The 22,010-nt window shown below is 43.0% G+C and overlaps 1 protein-coding gene across 5 annotated transcripts in view; it reads right to left on the bottom strand.

The window, feature by feature from the left end:
* The window catches only part of TRMT11 (tRNA methyltransferase 11 homolog), a 56,139-nt gene that overhangs the window by 20,983 nt on the left and 13,146 nt on the right, over positions 1-22,010 (bottom strand). For 3 of the 5 annotated variants that reach the window (XM_045294687.1, XM_045294688.1, XM_045294691.1), the window contains 5 exons: positions 14,768-14,848; positions 12,878-13,042; positions 12,175-12,247; positions 11,943-12,074; positions 7,022-7,142 (listed from right to left, as the gene is read on the bottom strand). In XM_045294687.1, the coding sequence (XP_045150622.1) occupies positions 7,022-7,142; positions 11,943-12,074; positions 12,175-12,247; positions 12,878-13,042; positions 14,768-14,848 (572 nt within the window). Of the gene's footprint in view, positions 1-7,021; positions 7,143-7,735; positions 7,793-11,942; positions 12,075-12,174; positions 12,248-12,877; positions 13,043-14,767; positions 14,849-22,010 lie in introns of those variants that run through there. The other 2 variants (XM_045294689.1, XM_045294690.1) reach the window with 2 other exon arrangements.

Below are 22,010 nucleotides of genomic sequence, written 5' to 3'. Positions count from 1 at the left end.
CACAGTGCCTTGCCTCGGCATGGCAGGGTCAGATCAGGCGCAATTCCCACACTGTGTTCCTGGTGTTGTCCCCCGCAGGGCCATGTGGAGACCAGAATTTTTAACTGAATAAATTTTGTATGAGAAAAATGCTTCACAGAAAAACTAGTTATGACCAGCACTACATATAATAGCATCACCTGTTGCTTATTTCAACGGGGGAAATGATTTAGTAAAAGAAATCACACGCTATCTCTAGCTAACACAACAGAGGATGAAAGGTTACCCTTAAAAGCAGCTAGCACTGTATTCAAGAACATTCCCCCTTTTCATCCTGGAACACTCTAATGTAGTGGTTCTCAACCTTCCTAATGCCGCGACCCTTTAATACAGTTCCCCGTGTTGTGGCGACCCCCAACCATAAAATTAGCTTCATTGTTAATTCATAACTAATTGTGCTAGTATAATGAATCAGGCGACCCCTGTGAAAGGGTCAGACGACCCCTCAAGTGGTCACGACCCACGGCTGAGAACCACTGCTCAAAGTATGCTTTGATCGAGAGGCACTATCTATTAAACAAAACAACCTGGATTTCAGGTTCTGCTCTCCACTCTGACAATTACCAACTTCTGAGCCAACTTCAGCAGCCCGAGCCACAGCCTGACCTCTCAAACGGGGGATAATACGGTTAAATGGATTTAGAAGTTGCAGAAATGATGGGGCATTTACTTAGTTGCAGAATATGGAAACAGGAATAATGAACCTCAAAATGGCCTTTTAATCAGACAGCATCCTAACTTTAACATCAATATCAAATTTCTCAACAAGCATGTCTAAATGCTATAACCAATGGTGTAGAACAATAAGTGTAAGAAAATACCCATAATTTTGGACAATTTTTGCATTTCTAACTTACATATGCATAAAATTATAGGGAGACAGAGGACATTTTATAACAACCTAACGAGTGGGAGAAACATTATACTGAAGTGAAACCTAACGAGTGAGAAATCAAAAGTGAAGAGGGAGGGTACACAAACGTGTAAAAATCTAAAATGCATAGCCTCCTGGTGCCAAAATCAGCAACACTTCCCAAGCCGGAGGATCATCTGTTAGCTGCTTATGAGACATGTTTGACAATTTTATGTCATCGCTTGCTTTATAAAACACGGGGCTCTTGCTGCAATTACATACACTTCTCTGCATACAAACAAAAAGGAGAAATGAAGTAATTAATTGAAGACCAAACATGAATAATTTAACATGACAACCTCCTATTTTCCGCTATAAAACACTCTATACTCGTTAAAACTCACTGATTGAATTTGAAGAGCATTTCAAAAAATTAGTTAAGGGGTACAGTGGTGGTGGAGGGGGAGGTCAGAAAGGAAAGAATGTATGGAAACTGACGCTGGTAGTAACTGTACAATACTGCTTGATGTGCATGAACTATGGAATGATATCTGTATTAATTCCCAATGAAATGGGGCATTTTGGTGTTTGGGTTCAGTAAAGACATAATTTTTAAAAAATTAATTAAGCATTAGGCTTCTCCTTATTTCAGTTTGAAACAGCAAAAGTGAAATGATGAAAAGCAATCGGGCAAATGAACGCTGCCTTTTACAGGTTTAAAAATATCACAGGGTCCTTATTTATCATTTTTACGTCGGAAGAAAATTCTCAAAAGCATTCTTAGATCATCTCATCATCTCTTCTTCTAAGTCTCAAACTTTCTCAGAGAAAAATTATAAATCTGGGAATATACACTATACTTTTTAAAATAAAACTCAGCAGAAAGCAAATACATATTTATTTCACATTTTCCATTAAAATGGGAATGGCTGATTTAGCAATGTGACCCCACTAAGATGAAAGATTCATGAATAATACCCTAGACCCTTTCTGAGTGTCTGAAACAACGTGTCACATCATCATAGCTGTCGCATGGCACCAATACTGTTTCGGAAGGTGACCCAACACACCAGATTTAAAAACCAACAGTGCACAATGATACCAAAAGAGCTAGAAAACTCTCTTACAGAAATCCAGGACACGAGTTCTCAAATTTTTACCAAAGAGGCAGCTACACAATGTTTGTTAGCCAGATTGAGCCGGTGACCTGATCTGATCCACTACCACACCAGGAAGCCTGGTAGCTTAGACTGAAGGGGAGGCAGACAGAACACAGAGATGCTCTGTTCTGCCTCTTGAAATTCTGCACGTAGGGAATAGGCCAAAGGACCCACCTCAGTTGTCCTCTTGGAGAAGAAAAGCTCATCCCTGGGGCAGTTAGGCAATGAGCAAACTGTGGGCAGGGGCCCGGCTGGACAGCAGGTCTGGCTGAATTCCTTTCAGAAGGTGAAGCCCGACGGAAGGTGCCACACCACAAAGTGACCACCAAGGAGCCAACGACTAGAGGCCGAAGGCCAACAAGGACCTTCCTAACAGCCAACACAGGGCCACGGGGAGCCTTGCCCTAGAGATGCCCCCTTGAATTTGGAGCCTCTACACTAGGAAAATAAGTTCTGATCATTTAAAACCCCCACTTGTGCAACTTCTACTAGAGCAGCCCTAGCTCAGACGAAGCAATCTGGGTACAGAAACCGAGACTGTGATGACCTTGTCCCCAGTCTCCAATACTGATCTCACCCATTGCCCACTCGAGAGTCTTTGTTAGTGACTCAGTTTATCCTGTTTTCCTGAAGCACTCAGCTTCATTGTCCAGAAACGACAACTTGATTTCCACACTCACATGTTAGTGTTTTAACAAGGCTTTAATCAGAGTATGCAGTTAATATAGCATGCTGCAAAAAGTGTCAGGAAAAACAGAATTGAAAGACAGTGGAATTCTCCCACAGACTTTGTATATGAGTAGAATATATCACGTTGCTACAAATACAACTAACCCTTGGTAAACAGTTCAGCTGGTAGGTACTGGGTGCACAAGACGGCAACCACAAAATAGCTAAAAGCATGCAGCAAATTTCGAGCATCAGACAGTGTGTTTTTAGAACAGGAACAGAGAGAATTTGTTAATTAACCGAGCCTGAAATGAGATTACAAAGCTTCTACTCTATATTCAAATAAATGTTGGTCATTCAAAATTGCACTTTAAAAGGTTGTCACTGTATCAAAAAATTTGAAAATCCCTCTCGCAGAATATCTGAATCTGTATCTATTGATGACATCGCTCGTAAGGTTCAGTGATACCATTTGGAAGGGAAAAACTGGAATTGCTCTAAAGCAAAATGACTGGTTAATATGAGTACCATATTCCTTTAAAGGTAAATATTAAAGACAAAATTTCAAGAACATCCTGAAGAATTATAACGTACATAGAATGAATACAGAGACCTGCTCAAAGAGAGCTGTCACTTGAATATAAAGTTCTACTCTTTTTCTTTCAAACATGGTTACACATATCCATGTGTTCATCATATCATAACCTAGACATGTATGTGTATACTTTATACATAGATATGAATGAGGGGCACCTCAAAAAGAAACGGATTTTTTTCCCCAAAAGCTAGGTATTTAAATTTTTTTACAAAACAATTTTATCACCTTCCAAGTACTCTCCCTTACACTTAACACATTTGTCACCTCTGTGATTCCATTCTTGGAAACAGTTCTTCACGCTCATCTGCCTGGACAGCTGACAGCACCTCCCTTGCGCCTTTGCTTCACCTCTTCTACGTCATCAAATCGTTGTCCTTTCATGCCCCTCTCCATTTGTGGAAACCAGAAAAAGTTGCAGAGTGAGGTCAGGTGAGTCAGGTGCGTGGGACAAGAGAGGCATGCTGTTTTTCACCAAAAACTGGTGCACTGAGATGGCTGCGTGAGCAGGTGCATTGTCATGGTGGCAAAACCAGTCCCCGTCTGCCCCAAATCAGGCCTTTTTTGTCGCAAACTGTAACACAATCTTTTCAGAACCTCTACACAGAAAGTTTGATTAAGAGTTTGACCTGGTGGAATAAATTCCAAATATACTAAAAGCAGACATTTTCGTCCATTTGGGAAGTTGACGGATATCCAAGTTAAGGTTTGTCATCAATCGACATTTTACCTTTTTGGAAACAAGAAAACCACTCGTACACTTGAGTTTTTCCCATAGCACTGTCCTTGTAAGCTGTGCTCAACATCACAACAGTTTCTTTGGCATTTTTATCAAGCAGGAAACAAAATTTCACAGGTGTACACTGTTCTCTTAAATCAGCCATCACAAAAAAACAAGGTTCGAGAAACTGCTTTTACGAAAAAATTCACTCTGACCAGAGAAAACCTTCCCAGGCAATGCCACTGGGTGCGGTAACTTAGAGTGAGTTGCTTGATGCTCACCATCAGGAAAAATGTACATGACGCAAGCTCTGCTCCACCCCAAGCAATTCTGGTTTGGGGGGTTACCTCCTCGTATATAACAGACACCAAGCAATTGCTTATAAAAATATTTGCACAGCCTAGCTTTCTGACGTGCTCTGAAATCAGATTCTGACTACTAAGGAATGTGTGTGTCATGCTGAGAAATCTGAACCTTATTCTATAATAAAAAATGGACCACTAAAGTTTTTATACAAGAAAGCAACACAAAGTATATAGAACATTAAAGAGGTGTGTTTACATGCAGTCTTCAGATTATTTAAAAAGTTCTCCTCCCAAGTCTTTAGTCTAATTTTCACATAAATCAGAAAAGTGATATATAATTTGTTTCTCAAGCCAATTAGTCAATTTTTTGTCTTGTATATAGTGTGCCTTTCTATATCCTACCCAATACTAAAAAAAAACACTTCCAAATACACTAAAACATCGTTACTACAATGATATTTTCATGTGTACTGCAACGCAGTGCCTGCTTTTAGTGAACCACTCTGTTTTCTTCGAGATTTTAGTAATTGGCTCCACAAGGGTTGGCTTGTTAACTACAGGTTGTACATAAGTCAGACATTTCTAAACCATGGACTACCTGAAGGTTAAGAAGTAGACATGTGAAAAACAGAAGCAGAGAGATCATTTAGGAGACTGTGAATTTAATAAACCAGGTCTATACTGATAAGGTTCTGAATTAGAGGGCAAATGGCTGCATAATCATATGAAATAACACCAAAAAATGCAATTACTCCATTAATTTTCTTTGTATTTTCTTTGGCTTGACATCTGCAGTTTCTAATTCAGAATCTTATTATCATTTACCTGGTTACAGTTAGAATTCCATAAAGCACTATACAAAATATTCATTTTCATTGCTATGAAAAATTCATTAATTCATAGAGTAGATGGCAACACCATCAGGCGGAAGTCACAGAATCTTCAGGCAAGAGTACCAAATCCTGCCTGTCTACGGATCCAGAGCAAAGAAGGGGTGCGTGCAAGTGTACACTGAATCTGGAAAAGCTTTCACTGTCAACGCAGGTAAATTTAGCTCAAAAAGAATTAAGTTCCATTATTAGGCATTACTCACATTAGTTCTCATCTGGACATGAACTGAGAAACGTCTTTCGTTCTTCCCAAACTGAAACGAATGGCGCTTGGGCCACCTCTGAGTCCCTTTCCCCAAACCCCGACCCTTGCCCCTGAGCTGTACAAGAGAGGGTGACAGCAAGGCAGAGATCTGAGTCCAACCCTCACCGTGGCTGCAACAACGGGCTCAAACATAGGAGCAAATGCGAGGGTGGCACAGGACCGGGCAGCGTTTCAGCGTGCAGCACACAGGGTCGCTGTGGGTCAGCACCAGTCCGTGGCACCTAACAACATCCTTCCAATACCAAACCGTCCCTCCCACAACATTCTACTTCTCCCCGGAGTTCGAGAACCTGTTGCCATGGCCACGCCACTCTCACAGACAGTATTCAGGATCCCGGGGCTCATTAGGGAAGTTAGCACATTAGCACAAGCCAAGATCAAAAGCACTGTAAGAATACAGCCCTTTGTCTACAGCAATGACTGCGCACAGTATGCCAGCAGGCACGTCTCTCTCTGCCCCCAGCCACGTAGTCTCATGGCCACTGCCCTGCTCAGGCCAGGGTCACAAAGCTCCTCTCCAAAACCAAAAGAAAACAAAAAACCCCAAACTCACGGCCATGGAGTTGCTTCCAACTCACAGCGCCCTCATCTTTCTCCTGCCAGAGCAGCTGGTGGCTTCCAACTCCTGGGCTTGCGGCGAGCAGCCCACAGGCGACTCCCTATACCGACCAGGCTCCCACAGCACCAACCAGGGCCCCACGGGCAGCCCAGGCTGCAAGCCAGCTTCCTGCAGGGAGCCACGCAGCCCTACTCTTCCGGGTGCGGGACAGCTGGGAGCTGCAGCTTCTGATGGCCCTGCTGTGGCTGCTGCTACCACAGCAGCATCACTGCCCGCCCCCACGAGGAGGAAGTAATAAAGACTAAGGAGAGAAGAGCCCATCAAGTGCAGAGGGTGGGTGTGTGTAAGACAGAGAAACAAACGCAAGTTGTGTCCCAACCAATGGAGGTGATATTACTTTCTCCTTTATAAGCTGAGAGTTTCTGTTCACTAGGGTCCGCAATCAAATAGGATCGGCTTTTGGAGAAAAACAGCACCTCAAGGTTGCAAATTAAATAGTAACCATTTCGCTGAGAGTACTCTGTTCTCTAACCGAGTTAGCAAAAAAATTCTAAGCAAAGTGTGAGAAGTTAAGGTTGGCTTCTATTCCTGGTCTTTTATCAGCTTCTATGTCCGACTCCTATCCTCTACACAGCAGTTCTCAACCTGAGTCGTGACCCCTTTGGGGGTTGAACGACCCTTTCACAGGGGTCTCCCGATTCAAAACAGTAGCAGAATTACAGCGATGAAGTAGCAATGAAAATAATTTTATGGTTGGGGGTCACCACAACATGAACTATATGGAAGGGTCTACCTCAAACCAAGCACCATAAGGCTCTTTAACTTCTGAATCACCCTGAATTCATCCATGATTTAAAGCAAAATGAAGGGCAATATTCCTAGACCTTATTAAAGGAAAACTATGTCGACCGAAAAATGTACCTCTGACTCTCAGAATTTATCCTGAAAATACTAGTATTATTTACCTCAAATGTCTTCACCTTTTCCATGGTTATCAAGCGCCTTGCTGTGTGAGTGGAAAGCTTCTGCTCACAGTTGCTCATGAGCTGCAGGCAGGGGTGCCAGGGCACCATCTCCTCGGTGTATCTGAGGAGAGAGCGCAGGGCTGTCAGGAGCACTGCGTGGTGCGGGCTGCGTCCTACACCCGGGGCTGCTGCAGGCACCTCTGCCCTCGGTAATGAGCCCATTCAATGGGGGAAACAACACCAATGTCCCGAAGGACTCAGAATTATTCTTTCATTAAGATGTCTACTTAAACCACATATAAGCTCTTAATGCTCTCTCTCTAGTGCAACTAAGAAAACCGTAACCAATTGATAAAAACTACGAAACCCTAACAAATGCATAAATTAAATTCAAAATACAAAACGGTTATTAGTGAAACGAACGATGATAAATTTCGGACATGAAGTTGCCAGTTTGGCCGAACAGAAGAAAAACGCGCTTTTAAACTCTTCAACTTTATCCCTTTAGTACTTTACATGAATGGACATCACTAAATTAGAATCTTAATGAACCAATCAATTTCACAGTGTAGTTCCAAAATAAGATAGGAAAATTATTCATTGCATATGTACTAATATATTTCATACCAATGGACTTTTTGCAAATTTTGAACCAGAGAGAAACTTATATGCAAACAGTACTATTATGGTAATAAAGAATCCGATCTCCACTACCTGTTGTTGTGTCTGTCCTCCGCCTAGCTACGTGATCTATTGAAAACCTCAGTCCGTCTGGAGGAGGCAAGTCCAGAGAGAGAGAGAGAGAGAGAGAGAGAGAGTCGGGGTGTGAAGGGAGGAAGGCTAACAGTAACGAGCGTGATGGAAAGGTTCTGGAATCAGACCGTGGTGATGCACAACTTTTTGAAAATATTAAAAAAACATGAATCATACATTTTAAAAGGGCAAGTTTTGTTTAAATCATATGTCCACCGTTTCAAAGCATAAAACAACAACCAAAAAATGTGTTTGGGCTCCTAGCTTTGAAATGCATCAATCAATTTTAATCGACTCATTTCCCTGCCACTATCCTCATGCTTCCAGTTAACGACTCTTCAAATGTCGCTGGAGCTCTATTCCCCACTTGAGAGGTTTTACACTGATTGACGCACTTGCTGAAACGTTTCAGGAATCACGCTTTCCTGTGTCCTGCCTCAAGATGAAAACATGTTCCCTTCATTCATCTGCGTGACCACAATGTCGAGCTGGCTACAATTAAGATTCATCCCCAAATCCGACTTTGGGTCACATTAACAAAGCCTCTTCACTGTCAGCACTTTTACCCCTGGCACCAGTTTCCAATGTCTACTACACGTCATCTCTCACAAAGACACACAGTTTGTAATCAGATGACAGAATTATCTGCACCTGGTAACAACTAGCTAACCACGGTTTTGCAGGTTATGATAAGTGGGCAAACAGTTATCTTCGCTCAGTACACCTTAAGGACTATCTCCTAAAACGTTTTAACACATGGGAGTTGAATTTATGCACCATCCAAACACAGACGGCCCAGGTCTTCAACGATATGAGCAAGCAGTTGAAATGGTGGGTGACCAGCTCACAAACCATCAGTCTACAGCAGCCTGAGCGGTGAGAACGAACACTTGGAGAACACAGATGAGGAGCTGATTAGAGAAGCATCGGAAAGAGGGTCACCACACTTAAGCTGGCCTTGAAGCAGAACTGGAAGTTGACCAGCTACGGAAAGGGTGCATCAAGCAACGCGGACAGAACACACATGACAAGAGGTAAGTGCACAGAGATCTTTTTTCTCTTTCTTTTTTAAATTTTAATAAATCATTTTCTTGGGGGTTCTTACAGCTCCTATAACAATCCATACATCAACTGTAATTGCACAGATCTGAATGCTCGCAAAAGGTCAGTCATACTGGAGCGGGGACTCTAGCCCAGAGGAAGGAGGACGGTAGAAGCCTGTGGGAGCCGCTTCCTCACTGCTATTTCATCTTGATAAAGTGTTATTTTTTTGAAGAGTAAAGATCTTGAATGAAACATGCTGCAAAAGTGAAAAATGTCATTCTATGATAAACGTGAGTTTAAGGAGTCACTTCGTCAGGAAGCTAATCAACAATAAAAACTGAACAACCAAACGCGCTGCCTCGGAGCCCTCTGACCAGTAACTCGTTAGTTAATAAGATGGCCTGGAAGGAGATGGAAGCACGAGGACTCTTTCTCCGAGCCAACCCCTCCCCTCCCCGGGGTGAATACGCCAGGCAAGCAGACAGCAGCAGCCTTCCTCCTCTGGTCCCTCGAACCTCCTGCTGGTAAAGCGGAGCCTGGGGGTGGTCTTGGGGGCTACATTTTGTGTTGTATTCTAATATGACATGAAAACTCCGTGAACTAATCAGGTAAGTCTGGACAGGAGGGTGGCAGTCCCACAGACCAGGGGCCAGAACCCTCACTCAGTCCCTACTCCCATTTTCTCAGGGTTGGCCATGGCGAACAGTGAGATTACAGGATGCCTGCAACAGGGAGAGTAGCATCATCCACAAGAAAAATTACCAGGGGAACCGATCCAAAGCACGGCTCCCACTTCTCCCTGTACAATGTCCCTTTGGGTATATGCATTTGGAAATTCCCCTGGATTAAAGAAGTCACCCAGGAAACATCTAGTGGTCACCTTACAACATCTTTGAAAACTGAAGAGTGGTTAAAAGTGCCTCCAATCGTACTGGCTTAAAAATGAAGGAATAAATTAGAAAAGCCAAAGGCATTCTTAGCCATATGGAATTCCAACTTTAAACAAAAGATGAGAGAAGAATGGCAATCAGCTTTACTTTATCTTTAGCTAAAATTTTGCTCCACAGGTCTTCCCGTGCCACTCCCCAGGCCTCCTGCTTACAGTGCACAGGCCCCCCTCAGAGGCAGGCCCGCACAGTGATAGTCTGCAGACACTCGAGCACGTGCGGTGCCTCCAGGGAGAGAAGGGCAGAGCAGTGGACAGAGCAGACAGCAGGCATGTTGAGGAATTTTTTATGTTGATCAAGTAAGTAAAATGATTATGAAGGACTTTTGTTGGTGGCCTGACAAAAGAGCTATGGTAAATCAGTCACTGCGCTAAGGGTGATGTACAATAGAGGTAGGCGAAATTTTGTTAGTTAGTATTTGTATGCTATATATGAATTCTCTGTCACACATTTTTGTTTTGTTTTTTTTAAGGAACCCTGTAAAAATGCCAAAAACATTTTCAACAGACCAGATTTATTCCACAAGTTAACTTTGCAACTGCTGATGCACAGTAAAAAGATAAAATCAATTCAAGTGAGATAAGGGGACTGTTTTATATGTAACTGTCTGTAAACAAAAGCTTTAACCCTGAGAGATAAGACTAAGGGGGGAAAAAAAAGTCAAATTAAAAAAAAAAAGAAAAATGGCATTGAAAATAAAATATTTCCCCGACACGAATGCTGAAGACAAAGCGGGTGCATAGGCAAATGTGGTGAAGAAAGCTGATGGTGCCCAGCTGTCAAAGTATATAGAATCTGGGGTCCTATAACCTGGAAGATAAACAAGCGGCCATCTAACTGAGAAACAACAAAGCCCACATGGAAGAAGCACACCAGCCTGTGAGATCACAGGGCGTCGAAGGGATCAGGTATTGGGCATCAAAGGCCAAAAAAAAAAATATATCATAGCATTGTGAATGAGGGGGAGTGCGGAGTGGGGACCCAGGGCCCATCTGTGGGAAATTGAACATCCCCTTGCAGAAGGGCTGCAGGGAGGAGATGAGTCAGTCAGGGTGCAGTGTAGCAATGATGAAATATACAATTTTCCTCTAGTTCTTGAATGCTTCCAACCCCCACCCCCCACTACCATGATCCCAATTCTACCTTACATATCCGGCTGGACTGGAGGATGTACACTGGCACAGATAGAAACTGGAAATACAGGGAATCCAGGACAGATGAACCCCTCAGGAACAGTGGTGAGAGTGGCGATATCGGGAGGGTGGAGGGAAGGAGAGGGAGAAAGGGGGAACAGATAACAAGGTCTACATATAACCTCCTCCCTGGGGAACGGACAGCAGAGAAGTGGGTGAGGGAGACGTCAGATGGTGTAAGATATGACAAAATAATAATAATTTATAAATTATCAAGGGTTCAGCGGGGAGGGGTGAGCGGTGAGGGAGGGGGAAAAATGAGGAGTTGATAGCAAGGGCTCAAGTAGAAAGCAGGTGTTTTGAGAATGATGATGGCGACATATGTACAAATGTGCTTGACACAATTGATGTATGTATGGATTGTGATAAGAGTTGTATGAGCCCCTAATAAAATGATAAAAATAAAAATTTTAAATTTAAAAAAAAAACATACAACTTTCCTCTACTTCTTAAATGCTTCCTCTCCCCACTATCTTGATCCCAATTCTACCTTACAAATCTGGCTAGACCAGAGGATGTACATTGGTACAGATAGGAACTGGAAACACAGGGAATCCAGGACAGATGATCCCTTCAGGACCAGCGGTGAGAGTGGCGATACCTGGAGGGTGGAGGGAAGATGGGGTAGAAAGAGGGAACCGATTACAAGGATCTACATATAACCTCCTCCCTGGGGGATGGGCAAGAGAAAAGTAGGTGAAGGGAGACGCTGGGCAGTGTAAGATATGATAAAATAATAATTTATAAATTATCAAGGGTCCATGAGGGAGGAGGTAGTAGGGAGGGCGGGAGAAAAATGAGGAGCTGATTTTAAGGGCTCAAGTAGAAAGCAAACGTTTTGAGAATGATGATGGCAACAAATGTACAAATGTGCTTGACACAATGGATGGATGGATGGATGGATTGTGATAAGAATTGTACGAGCTCCCAATAAAATGATTAAAAACAAAAACAAAAAATACATATATTTTTAAGATTACATACTCTGGCGTGTACACTGGTAACCAGTACACTAGTCTTCCACCCAATACAAGAGTCTCAGCAGCAAAGTTTAGGAGGTCAAAAAACATCTCACTCAGATGATAGCTCAAGGAAACAGGAACATGGCTTTCTGGGCTAAAAAAAAAAAAAAAGGAAATAAAAAATAAGTTAAAATGTTAAGAACGTTAAATTAACTAAAACGTTGCAAATCCTTCAACTCATATTTCAGACATACCATTTTTCTATCCCTTTCGCTATTTCCTTCTGTGAGCCCGTTCTCCTCGTAGATTCTCTGATGCCGTAAGGCGCTGAGCAGAAACAGAGGCAACACGGAGAGTCAAAATCATCCAATCACCACTGAGGGGCAGAAAGACATCAGGCACCTCAGTGGGACTCTAGAAGAACACAACATCCTCTAGGCAATACTGGGAGTGAGAATGAATAACAAGACGAACGTTTGGTTTCTAAGTTTTAGAAGGGGGTGAAACTAAGTTGTTCAAAACCGTCAATGTCATGAAAGGCAAAAAAGACGTAAGGAGGAAAGAGAAGATCTGGCGACTAAATGTGTCACTGACCCGAGGCTGGGTCCTGTCACAGAGGAGGAAAATGTGCTATGAAGGAAGTGACCGGTCAACGAGCAAAATCAGACGGCGTTCTATAAACGTTCTGTCCGACTGACTGAGATGGATGGCTATCCTTCTGACTATAGGGGTAAAGGTCACAACAGATGCAACTCTCAAAATCTCACCGAACTCAATTAATTACTTTGCTGCCCTCCAGTCATCCCTGTTCCCGTATCACTACGAAGAAACGATGGATGACACGAACTACAGCACAAGAGAGCATTCGTGTGTGTGCGTAGATTGATTTTGTACCTTAAATGTAAATGACTTTAGGAAACTAATATTACTTCTACCTTTGAATAAAACGGAACTTACGATCAGTGATGATTGCATCAAAATATGTGCCTTTCCTCCAGGATGGTGTCGACGCGTCTGAAACCAAGACATCAAGGTAATACTTCTCTAAACCATACTGGCGGAGATTGGCCCTAATGTTTTCATCCGGGCCTCTCCATTTCTGGTTTTTCCTACTAGCCTTTCCTGGAGGAAAAGGAAGAGGAAGGTAGAAAGTACGTAAGTAAACGAGATGTGCTTATTTCCTGACATTTGGCTCAAAGCAATAAATCAAGTAATCGAAGCCTACATGTACTCAAATAGAATATGCTTTCATTTAAGATGTTGAGTTTATTTATGTAAATAACTATCCTTTCAAGGTATTGTAAGTATGCACTTTACACAGTAAGCTGTACTGATCGCTACCTGAGCTGAGTCCTTGTTCTCCTCAAGTAAAACTGCCTGAAAATGCTCATCCAATCTTGAGAACCAATTACATTCTAATTTGATTGATTGACTCTGAGGAAAGGAATTTATTGAAGGATCTGAATTTCTTTTAAAACATTGAGTTATACTGAACATATCATACAACTCACTGGTTTAATCGTATCATGACCATCTCATTTTAAGTAGCTCTTGGGCAACAGGAAGAAAAACACAAAATGGCCCTATAGGATAGAAAAGGTGCTTGTACTGTGGGGAGAAACCTGAGAATATTTTGGAGTTCAAGAGAGGTTAGCAGCACAGGGAACCAAGGGCCCACCTGACAGCTTCTTGGCTAAACTCTGAGGAAGATTTCCCTCACATGGAATTCTACCCAAGGAGACGGACAGGTCAGGCCACAGCTTTTAAACATAACCTCAGTACACAGAGCTTTACTTAAAGCAAAACCCTGTTCTACTAAAAGGCAACTGGACTAAGTCTCTGCATGTGGGATACTCTAACATACTGCAGACAAAGAACATCCTCATCTGGTTATCTCATTCACATGTCGTTGATAAAGCAGAACCCATTCTCCTCATATGACTGAATTTCCTATAAACAGGAGTAGGAAAAAAGGACAGGTCACCGAGTATAATATCTCATAATGCTTTAACAAAACATATGAAACTACAGGAGAGTCTAAATTATACAACATGTCCTGCCTTTTCGATGAGATGACTAGAGAAGTCCAGAGAGAAGTTTCAGGCTACAAGACTACAACGCTAGCATATATACAAAGTTTCAAACTCCTACGAAAAAGTGACCAGTTTGAGCAGTGTTCATCTACAAGGAAATGCTCTTTCTTTCCGTTTGACTCCATTCCGATCCATCACACATCATTAGAAACCTTTAAATTTGAAAATATTTCCCAAAACTGCCTCAAAAGCAAAGCAGATCTGTCTTCATGTACCCTCAATCGAAGGCTGAATCTGTAGCGCTACCTATTTACATCTTTGAGTATTTTACAGCTGTTCTGGTCAGGTATGAAACTAGAAATATATATAGAACTTTAAGGACTCAAATTAACCCAGTACATGCACAATGCATGATTACCGAAAAAATGAATGATGCTCATCTTAAAAAACAAAATGAAACAAACGGTATATGCTTCAGTGACATGATATCCTGATAAACAAAACGGCAAGTGCCTACACCTGCTTCTTCTCCCCCAAACCTAAAGTCTACAACCTTATGCATAGCGGGCCCACATACTGCTCGCTCTCTTGCAGGAGGGCTTCCTTTCGCTTCTCTTTGCGTTCCCCAAGGACATCACTGGCACACACCGAACCCTCTTGACAGAAACTCGACACCCAATCACGTCTCAGTGTTGTCAAGTTCTATCACAACTTTGTGTTTGAACGTTAAAAATGAACATGCGCAGGTACAATACCACGTAAAACTATTCAGTACAACCTAAAGGTTGTAATACTGTGTGGAACCTATACTCACCCAAGCCATGAACTGTGTTGTAGTCTATGTCTGTCCCACAGACATATGCACCAAAATGAGCAGACGCTATCAGGAGGCCGCCTGAAAGATTACACAAGGAAGACTCGTTACCAGAAAATCTCCAACTCCGTATTTCCCCCCCTGCTTAAGATGAACAGAGTCTTACAAACTGGGGGCAAGCAGAGTCCCCTGATCTCCGACTCAGTATTTCCCCCTGTTTAAGATGAACAGTCTTACAAACTGGGGACAGGCAGAGCACCCTGGAAGGACACTGCACCTGGCCTCAGACGTGCAAACATGAACACATAGGTTGCGATAACCAACAGTCACAAGGATATAATGTACATACCCTGGCATTAATACTTTAAAATGTACTATCTTGGTGCTCAAAATAATGCATATTTATAGTTTATTTTGACAGCTCAATACCAAAGCTCCTCATGCATCTTTTTTACAAATCAGCATATCAGGCTGCTACACTAACAAGTCGCAAGAGAAAAGCAAACTGACCATTGGACCCAATGCCCAGCGAAGCTGGACAGCCTCAAACCAGTAAAGAGGGCATACTAATCCGAGGCAGTCATTTTTTACAAAACTGAAAGGATGAGGATCAGATACAGTTACTGTTTTATTCAGCCAAGTAACTATGCCTCCTCTTAGAGCTAGCTATAAATGTAAGCTGTGAAATAACGATTGTGAAACATTGGCAAAAATAATGCATATTACAAAAATAATGCATATAAATACTGTTCTGTGTTATTTAGTTCTGTAACCAAAGTAAGAAGAAATGTCCCAATACAATTCAACTACCAGATTAAGCTACTTGGTAAGCGTGACCACTTGCATATCAAAAAAGGCCCTAAAAGACATTTAAAAAGATACGAAAATGAAAGAAATCCCTTAAAACAGTATTTTTTTAATTCTACAAAATTTTCTCTATAAACTTAGAGACAATAATAAATGTACTTTCTACTAAACTCTACTTTTTTATCATCAGAATTAAAACATTCTTAGTGGGCAAATTTTAATAAGATCTCTGTCAAGCAGAAATCTTATCTTAGATGATAAAACACACATTTTGACAAGTGAGACAAACGTGGAGCTCTTTCTTTGATGCCCTTCTCAAACATGAGCTTTCAAACAAAGGTGGGGATCGCCTCCAGAGGCTCACGGTCTAAAAAGCCGATGGTGTCCCTGCCACGGCCATTTGAAAGAGGCAACAACTTATACGTGAAAAACACTTTGGCTCTCGAAAAATATTGTAGCTGACGGACAGCTGGCTTCCTGTGGAAGGAGGGGGGAAATGGGAGCTGGAAGTAGAGCAGAAACCCAAACCTAGGTCCCCTCACTAACTCTACAGAGCGCTGGGGTGAAAGCGGGTATGCAGGCCACCTCGCAAGCCTTCCTTGACACGGAACAGTCCCCAGCGAGGGTTGGCACTATAATGTGATGGCTTGGATTACTCAAAGTCCAGTCACCCAATTCCGAGGACTTACTACTGCAAGTCTGCCGGGCAAGGCAGACACTCACCGAGAAGCACTAGTTGTCAAGGGAACAGAAAAGCGTTCCTGTGCTCCCTGAAACAGACCCGACGCACTTGCTTAGAGTGAGTTTTGAGGAGACCCAATTTACAGTGCACTGCTGCAAGGAGATGAATAATCTATTAGACTGAATCGGATCATTGTCTTTAAGCTCTTAATCTTTACAAAATAAGTCACAGTAAATTAGCTACTCTGAACTGGTCACTGGGCAATCAGTTCTTTTATCATTATTAAACTGAAGCGCCCCTTTGCACTTAGTTACACTTCAGCTGGCATTTTCTTCGAAGTTGTTTGCTGGAAGAAAAGTATGAGAAAGGAAGGTGAAGTGTTGGGGGGATGACTACCGTGATTCACTGATTTGTGACATTAAATGGAAGACCAGCACCTACGTGATCTACAGTCAAATTGGTGCTTCAATGCCTTATTGCTTAAAATAGTAACCACTTCACATTTACGGGTAATATCTTGTAGGCAAAAGAATGCAAAAGTAAATTGACTTATTTCACTATGATATGTGTAGTCTATGCAGAAACAAATTCGTGATTTCCATCTCTAGAGATTTATCATACATACTCAGCTGATAGTTGGGTCGGCTTATACTCGAGTATATCCGGTAAGTATTAATCTTCACAAACATGTGAAAATGAGGCTGGGCCTTGGGTTGGTTGGAGGAAAGGGGAAACAGAGGAAAAAACACTTCTTTTTTTTTTTTTAAGAGCCCTAATTAAATAAATTGAACCAGCAAAAGGATTCTGCTAGAAATTAGAAATGCTACTCGACAGCCCATGTGACTGGCACAAGTGGGATCCCCAAAGGTCGGACAACCCGGGCAAGCAGAAACCATGCCAGACGCACAGATCTACAACGCGCCACCGCGTCACGCGCCGACATCTCTTTCCCTCCCCGGAGTTTCCTCCCAGACGGAGGCAAGTCCGGTCCCATGTTCGGCTCCTGTGCCTGTGGGCTGGGCAATGAAGGGGCCACAGGCCTGTCCATGGGCCTGCCCTGGAGGCCCATGAGGACACACCCGTCTCACACACACACAATTCAGTTTGTGCTTTTTAGCTTCAATTTCCTTGCCTGCTGCCGTAAGTGGCCAACAGTTGCCCAATTATATGGAGCCTGGAAACGAGCCACGGAGGAGACAGAAAACGAGTTTACGGCCACTGTTTATCATCACTAGTCAATATTAAAAGCTCTCACCAAAAGAGCACTTAAATTCTTTTTTAATTATTATTATTATTTTTAATCGTTTTATTAGGGGCTCATACAACTCTTATCACAATCCATACATACATCGAATGTGTAAAGCACATTTGTACATTCATTGCCCTCTTCATTCTCAAAACGTTTGCTCTCCACCTAAGCCCCTGGCATCAGCTCCTGGAGCATTTAAATTCTTAACAAGCATTCATCTTAGAAAGCAGTGATAAACCACTGCAGTTTAAAGCTACCACGTGGCAGATGACTGTCCAGTTACACAGTACTGCCCCCTTTGATCTGCACACACAGTAGTACTCCCAGTTTAACATGTTACGGGTCTGAAGATGCACGAAGATCGTGCCCAAAGTCACACTGAACTGACAAGAGTAAGGGCTTAAAGCTTTTTCTATTTGCTCTTTTGTCTACATCATCTTACCTCCTTTAAATGGGGCACTGATTGAAACAAATGTACATTTGCTTACCAATTATATACACAGAGCAAAATCTCTTATGAAATAAATTTAGTAAAGCCATACCCTGAGAGACTGTGGTGTACACCACATCACAGGTGGGGCTTTGCCATTAACAGGCATTCACTATACCGACGCTGCGCCGTTGTCTAGACATGCTCACAGCAACAGTTGTTGTCGTCACTGAGGCAATGCCAGCTCAAGACGACTCCTTCACGCAAAGCGGAATTGCTCCCCAAGGCTTCCAAGGCGCTAGCCTTTTGGACGTGGACTGCAAGGCCTACTTTCCCAGGGTCCTGAGTGGGTTTGAACCACCAATCTTCTGGCCAGCAGTCGAGCACTCATTTGTACCACCCAGGGTGTCCTACCATTTCCTGTGAACTGCGAGCTGGCACAGTGGCACAGAGGAAAGGGAGATCCGTAACATTAAAAAGGTGTACTAAAATGAGAATCGATGTGTTTGCTAAAATGGGAAGGAAAGTGTGTTTCGTGTTTCCAAAGCTTACAGTGTCTCTCTAGACAACAGCAGCCTCTTGTACGAGAGAACAAGGAAACGTATTTCTGCAGGAATGATTCTCTCTCTGTTTCCTCGGACTTCTATATCCATTATCGCCCTGAGAAAACGACAACCGTAAGTAATCAGAGGGGAATACATTTGGGAAACTTAGGCCAAGGAGGAACACACAAGGCTCCCCATACTTCCTTCAAGTCAGCAAAAGACCCAAGAAGAGAACAAACTGCTTGGGAATTACATCTCTTCCTAACTATTGGCTATGACCAGTTCCCAAACAAAGCACCAGAGACGGGATAAGATCCTAAAGCTATGCTCACATCACCAATATGAACTCTGAAAATATTTAACAGCATCTTTGCAAAAATCTTCATTACATTTTCCATTAATTGCCCATATGAAGAATCAAATGGCCAGATAAGGCCCCTGTTTATAAGGAGCTACCCTAAAGTAATTAGGGGCCAGTCTACCTGTTCCTGACCACACTGGAGACAGCTTGCTTGCTCCTTCCTTGATTTCTGTGGAACCAGTCATTGCAGAATGAACTTGGCCTCATCTATGTCAAGGAAACAAATTTAACCTACACTCAAAAAAATCCTATTTTCTGCTTTCTAAGTTTTAACTGTGGAAGAAGGGGAAAATAAGGATGGGAGTAGGCAAGAAAGATCCCTATGGTAATGAACTGGAATTTAGTATCGATGAAAATCCAAAACTTCTAAAATATGTATATGCATAGGCATGTCTTGGGAATACCCAATCATAAATAAGTGTGTAAGAATATATGCATAATAACATGCATATTGGGTACACATATACATTAACTGTTTCCACTGAACAAGTCTAGAAGCAAGGGCATCTAGCACACCTAAATCTTGGGCTCTAATGCCATTTCCTCTAACGCAGAGAGGGGTTCTTGACTGATGTGAGCATATCACCAAGCAGGCCAAATCTAGAGCAATCTGATCATCAAAACAATTAATAAGTTAGAGGCCAAAGGAGTAGATAGGCAATCCACAAAACCAAAGCTAGGTGAGTAAATGTGGAAATGTGGTGGGTGGGAGGGCAAGGCTCTTGATTCCAGTCTAATGCTACGGATGAACTGATCCATACGGAGGGCGGGCTAGAGGCGGGCATCATCACTTGGCAACCATCAAAGTAATGAGTGATTAAGAGAGAGCAAGGATAGGTGTGATTGCTTAATGAGCATTAAGGGCTCTCTAGGAATAAAAATACGGTATTCTCCCCAAAAAGTGAATATCACAAATACCACTTTCAAATGGTTAATTTTATGTTCTGCGACTTTCACCACAAATAAATAGAAGACTGGTTCAGGCAGTCATGGATTATCAAGGGATTTTAAGGCTAATAGAGACCCATCTATCCAAGACCCATCTCTATCAGGCGTAGGATCCCTTGGTGATGTAAATGAGGAGCTACATGGTCTTAGTGTATCTCCCAACCCCCCTACAAAATGCCGTGGAGTTCATTCACAGTCCTAGCAACCCTAAATGGCTTTCCCGAGTCGATTGATGACTCTTCACGGAAGCAGACAGCCTCATCTTTCCCCGCAGGGGCAGCCGCTGGCTTTGAATGGTAAGCCTTGGGGTTAGCAGCCAAATGCTTAACCCAAAGTACTGTCTCCCCACAGGCTGCTCATTAACTACAATAAAAAAGACCCACCATTGAACAGAGGTGGGGGCTGGGGAGGTGGGAATCAGACAATACTTGTGCGGCTGATCAAAATCAACATCGCCAATGACGATCAGGTGGCCATCACGTGCCTCCAGCCACGATGGCCCGAGAAGCATGAACTACTATGTGCAGTCCACCTGTGAGTGGCAACTTAAATCTAATCGTGAAGAAATATCAGACAAACCTCAAATAAGAAACATTCTGGGTAAAAATAAGGTTAGCTGGTATTCTTCCAAAGTATCAATTTCACTTTAGAAGGGAGTGGAGAAAGAGAAGGCAGGGGAGTTTGGGAAACCATACAGCTTAAAGAGATCAATGAAACCTGACAATAAGATACAGGACTGGATACTACACAGCTCCTGTGCTCAAGTGGAAAAGCTCCCATGAAGGACACTGCTCTACCGTCACTTGATAAAAGTGGATTCTGGCTGTTAAAGAGCTGAGCACGAATGAGCGCTGGAGGAAGAGGCTTGAATAGAAATCCTGGCTACAAAACTTGGAAAATATACACCACTGGCCAAGCCCCTTAACTTCTCTCTGGGTCATGCTTTCCTCATGAGGATCATGGAAGGTCTCTCCACCTAGTTGGTGTAAGACTGGAATTGCACAGTACCATGAAGGTCCTTGTTCCTGACGAATTGACTATTCAACAAGTGCTAGCTCTTGCACCGTCCCTGCTTAAGAAGATTCAGATGTGTGCAGCCGGCCACAGGGAGGAACCCCAACCACAATCATAATTTGTTCCTCCGGAATCTGAGCCACAGTGGGTTCTGCGGACAAACCTAAATGTCAGTGCTCCCTGAGGAAGGACAAGATCAAGGAAACCAGGGTTGATGTTATCAAAGACCAGACTTACTGGACTGAGGGAGCCTGGAGCAGCCCCTATGATTGTCACCCTTTGAACTTGGCATCGAAGCTCCTCCTTGGGGTCACCTTTTGGGCAAACACAGACAGCTCATAAAGCAAGCCGTAGAACCCAGTAGTGTGCTCCCTCACATTGTTAACGAACTGACACCAAACAGCCAGCATTCGCTCCAAAGCAAAGACAAGAAGATGGGGGAGGAGGGGGGGAGCTTAACCGATGGAAACACCACAAGGCTCATGGGAATTATGAGAACACTGACCCACTGTGAAAATGGTAACCACTGTCACTGAGCAATGTGTAGAAAAACTGAGTGGGAACCTAATTTTCTGTACAAACTTTCACCTACAATACTTGAAGAAGACAAATAAATGGGGTGAGCTAGATGCCTTGTGAAAAAGGTCAGGCAAAGGAGGAATTCCCGCTCCTAGCCAGCGTCTCCTCCAGAAGTAGCAGAAAGGACGCCCTCCACTTACGGGGACATCCTGTGGGGATGTCCAGCCTCCTGACCGTGGGACAACAGCCTTCTCTGCTTTACAGTGAAAAAGGGCGGGGAGTTGAAGCGACATAAATGAAGCCGTAGGCAACAAAAGCAAATGGCAAGGCCAGGCCAATGAAGTGCCCAAAGAACTAGAGTCCTGGCCAGGCCGCAGTAGCCAGTCCTGTTCCTGATCTTCCCGCACACTCGTGAACTTTCACTGCCCACGTCAAAGAGAAGACACCCAGACTAACACACACGCACACAACTCCCACCCAGCGAAGTAGATGGCTGGCAATCTAAAACCATGAATACATTTTTTACCTTCTCGGGCTTTTCTCCCTGCAAGAGCTTTCCTGTTTAAATAGGCACCAAGTTTTATCACAGTTCTACAATATATGGTATTGCCAATTTGATCCAGTATTGAAACCTTGGATGATGCCACCCCTCATCTGCTCTAATGCTCCTCTTTTACTTGGGGGGGGG

Source organism: Echinops telfairi, unplaced genomic scaffold (genome assembly GCF_000313985.2).
Source record: "Echinops telfairi isolate 266 unplaced genomic scaffold, ASM31398v2 ScPeMD7_3533;HRSCAF=4204_0, whole genome shotgun sequence".
In the NCBI taxonomy this organism is placed as follows: domain Eukaryota; kingdom Metazoa; phylum Chordata; class Mammalia; order Afrosoricida; family Tenrecidae; genus Echinops; species Echinops telfairi.
This window is presented reverse-complemented; position numbering and strand designations above follow the sequence as displayed.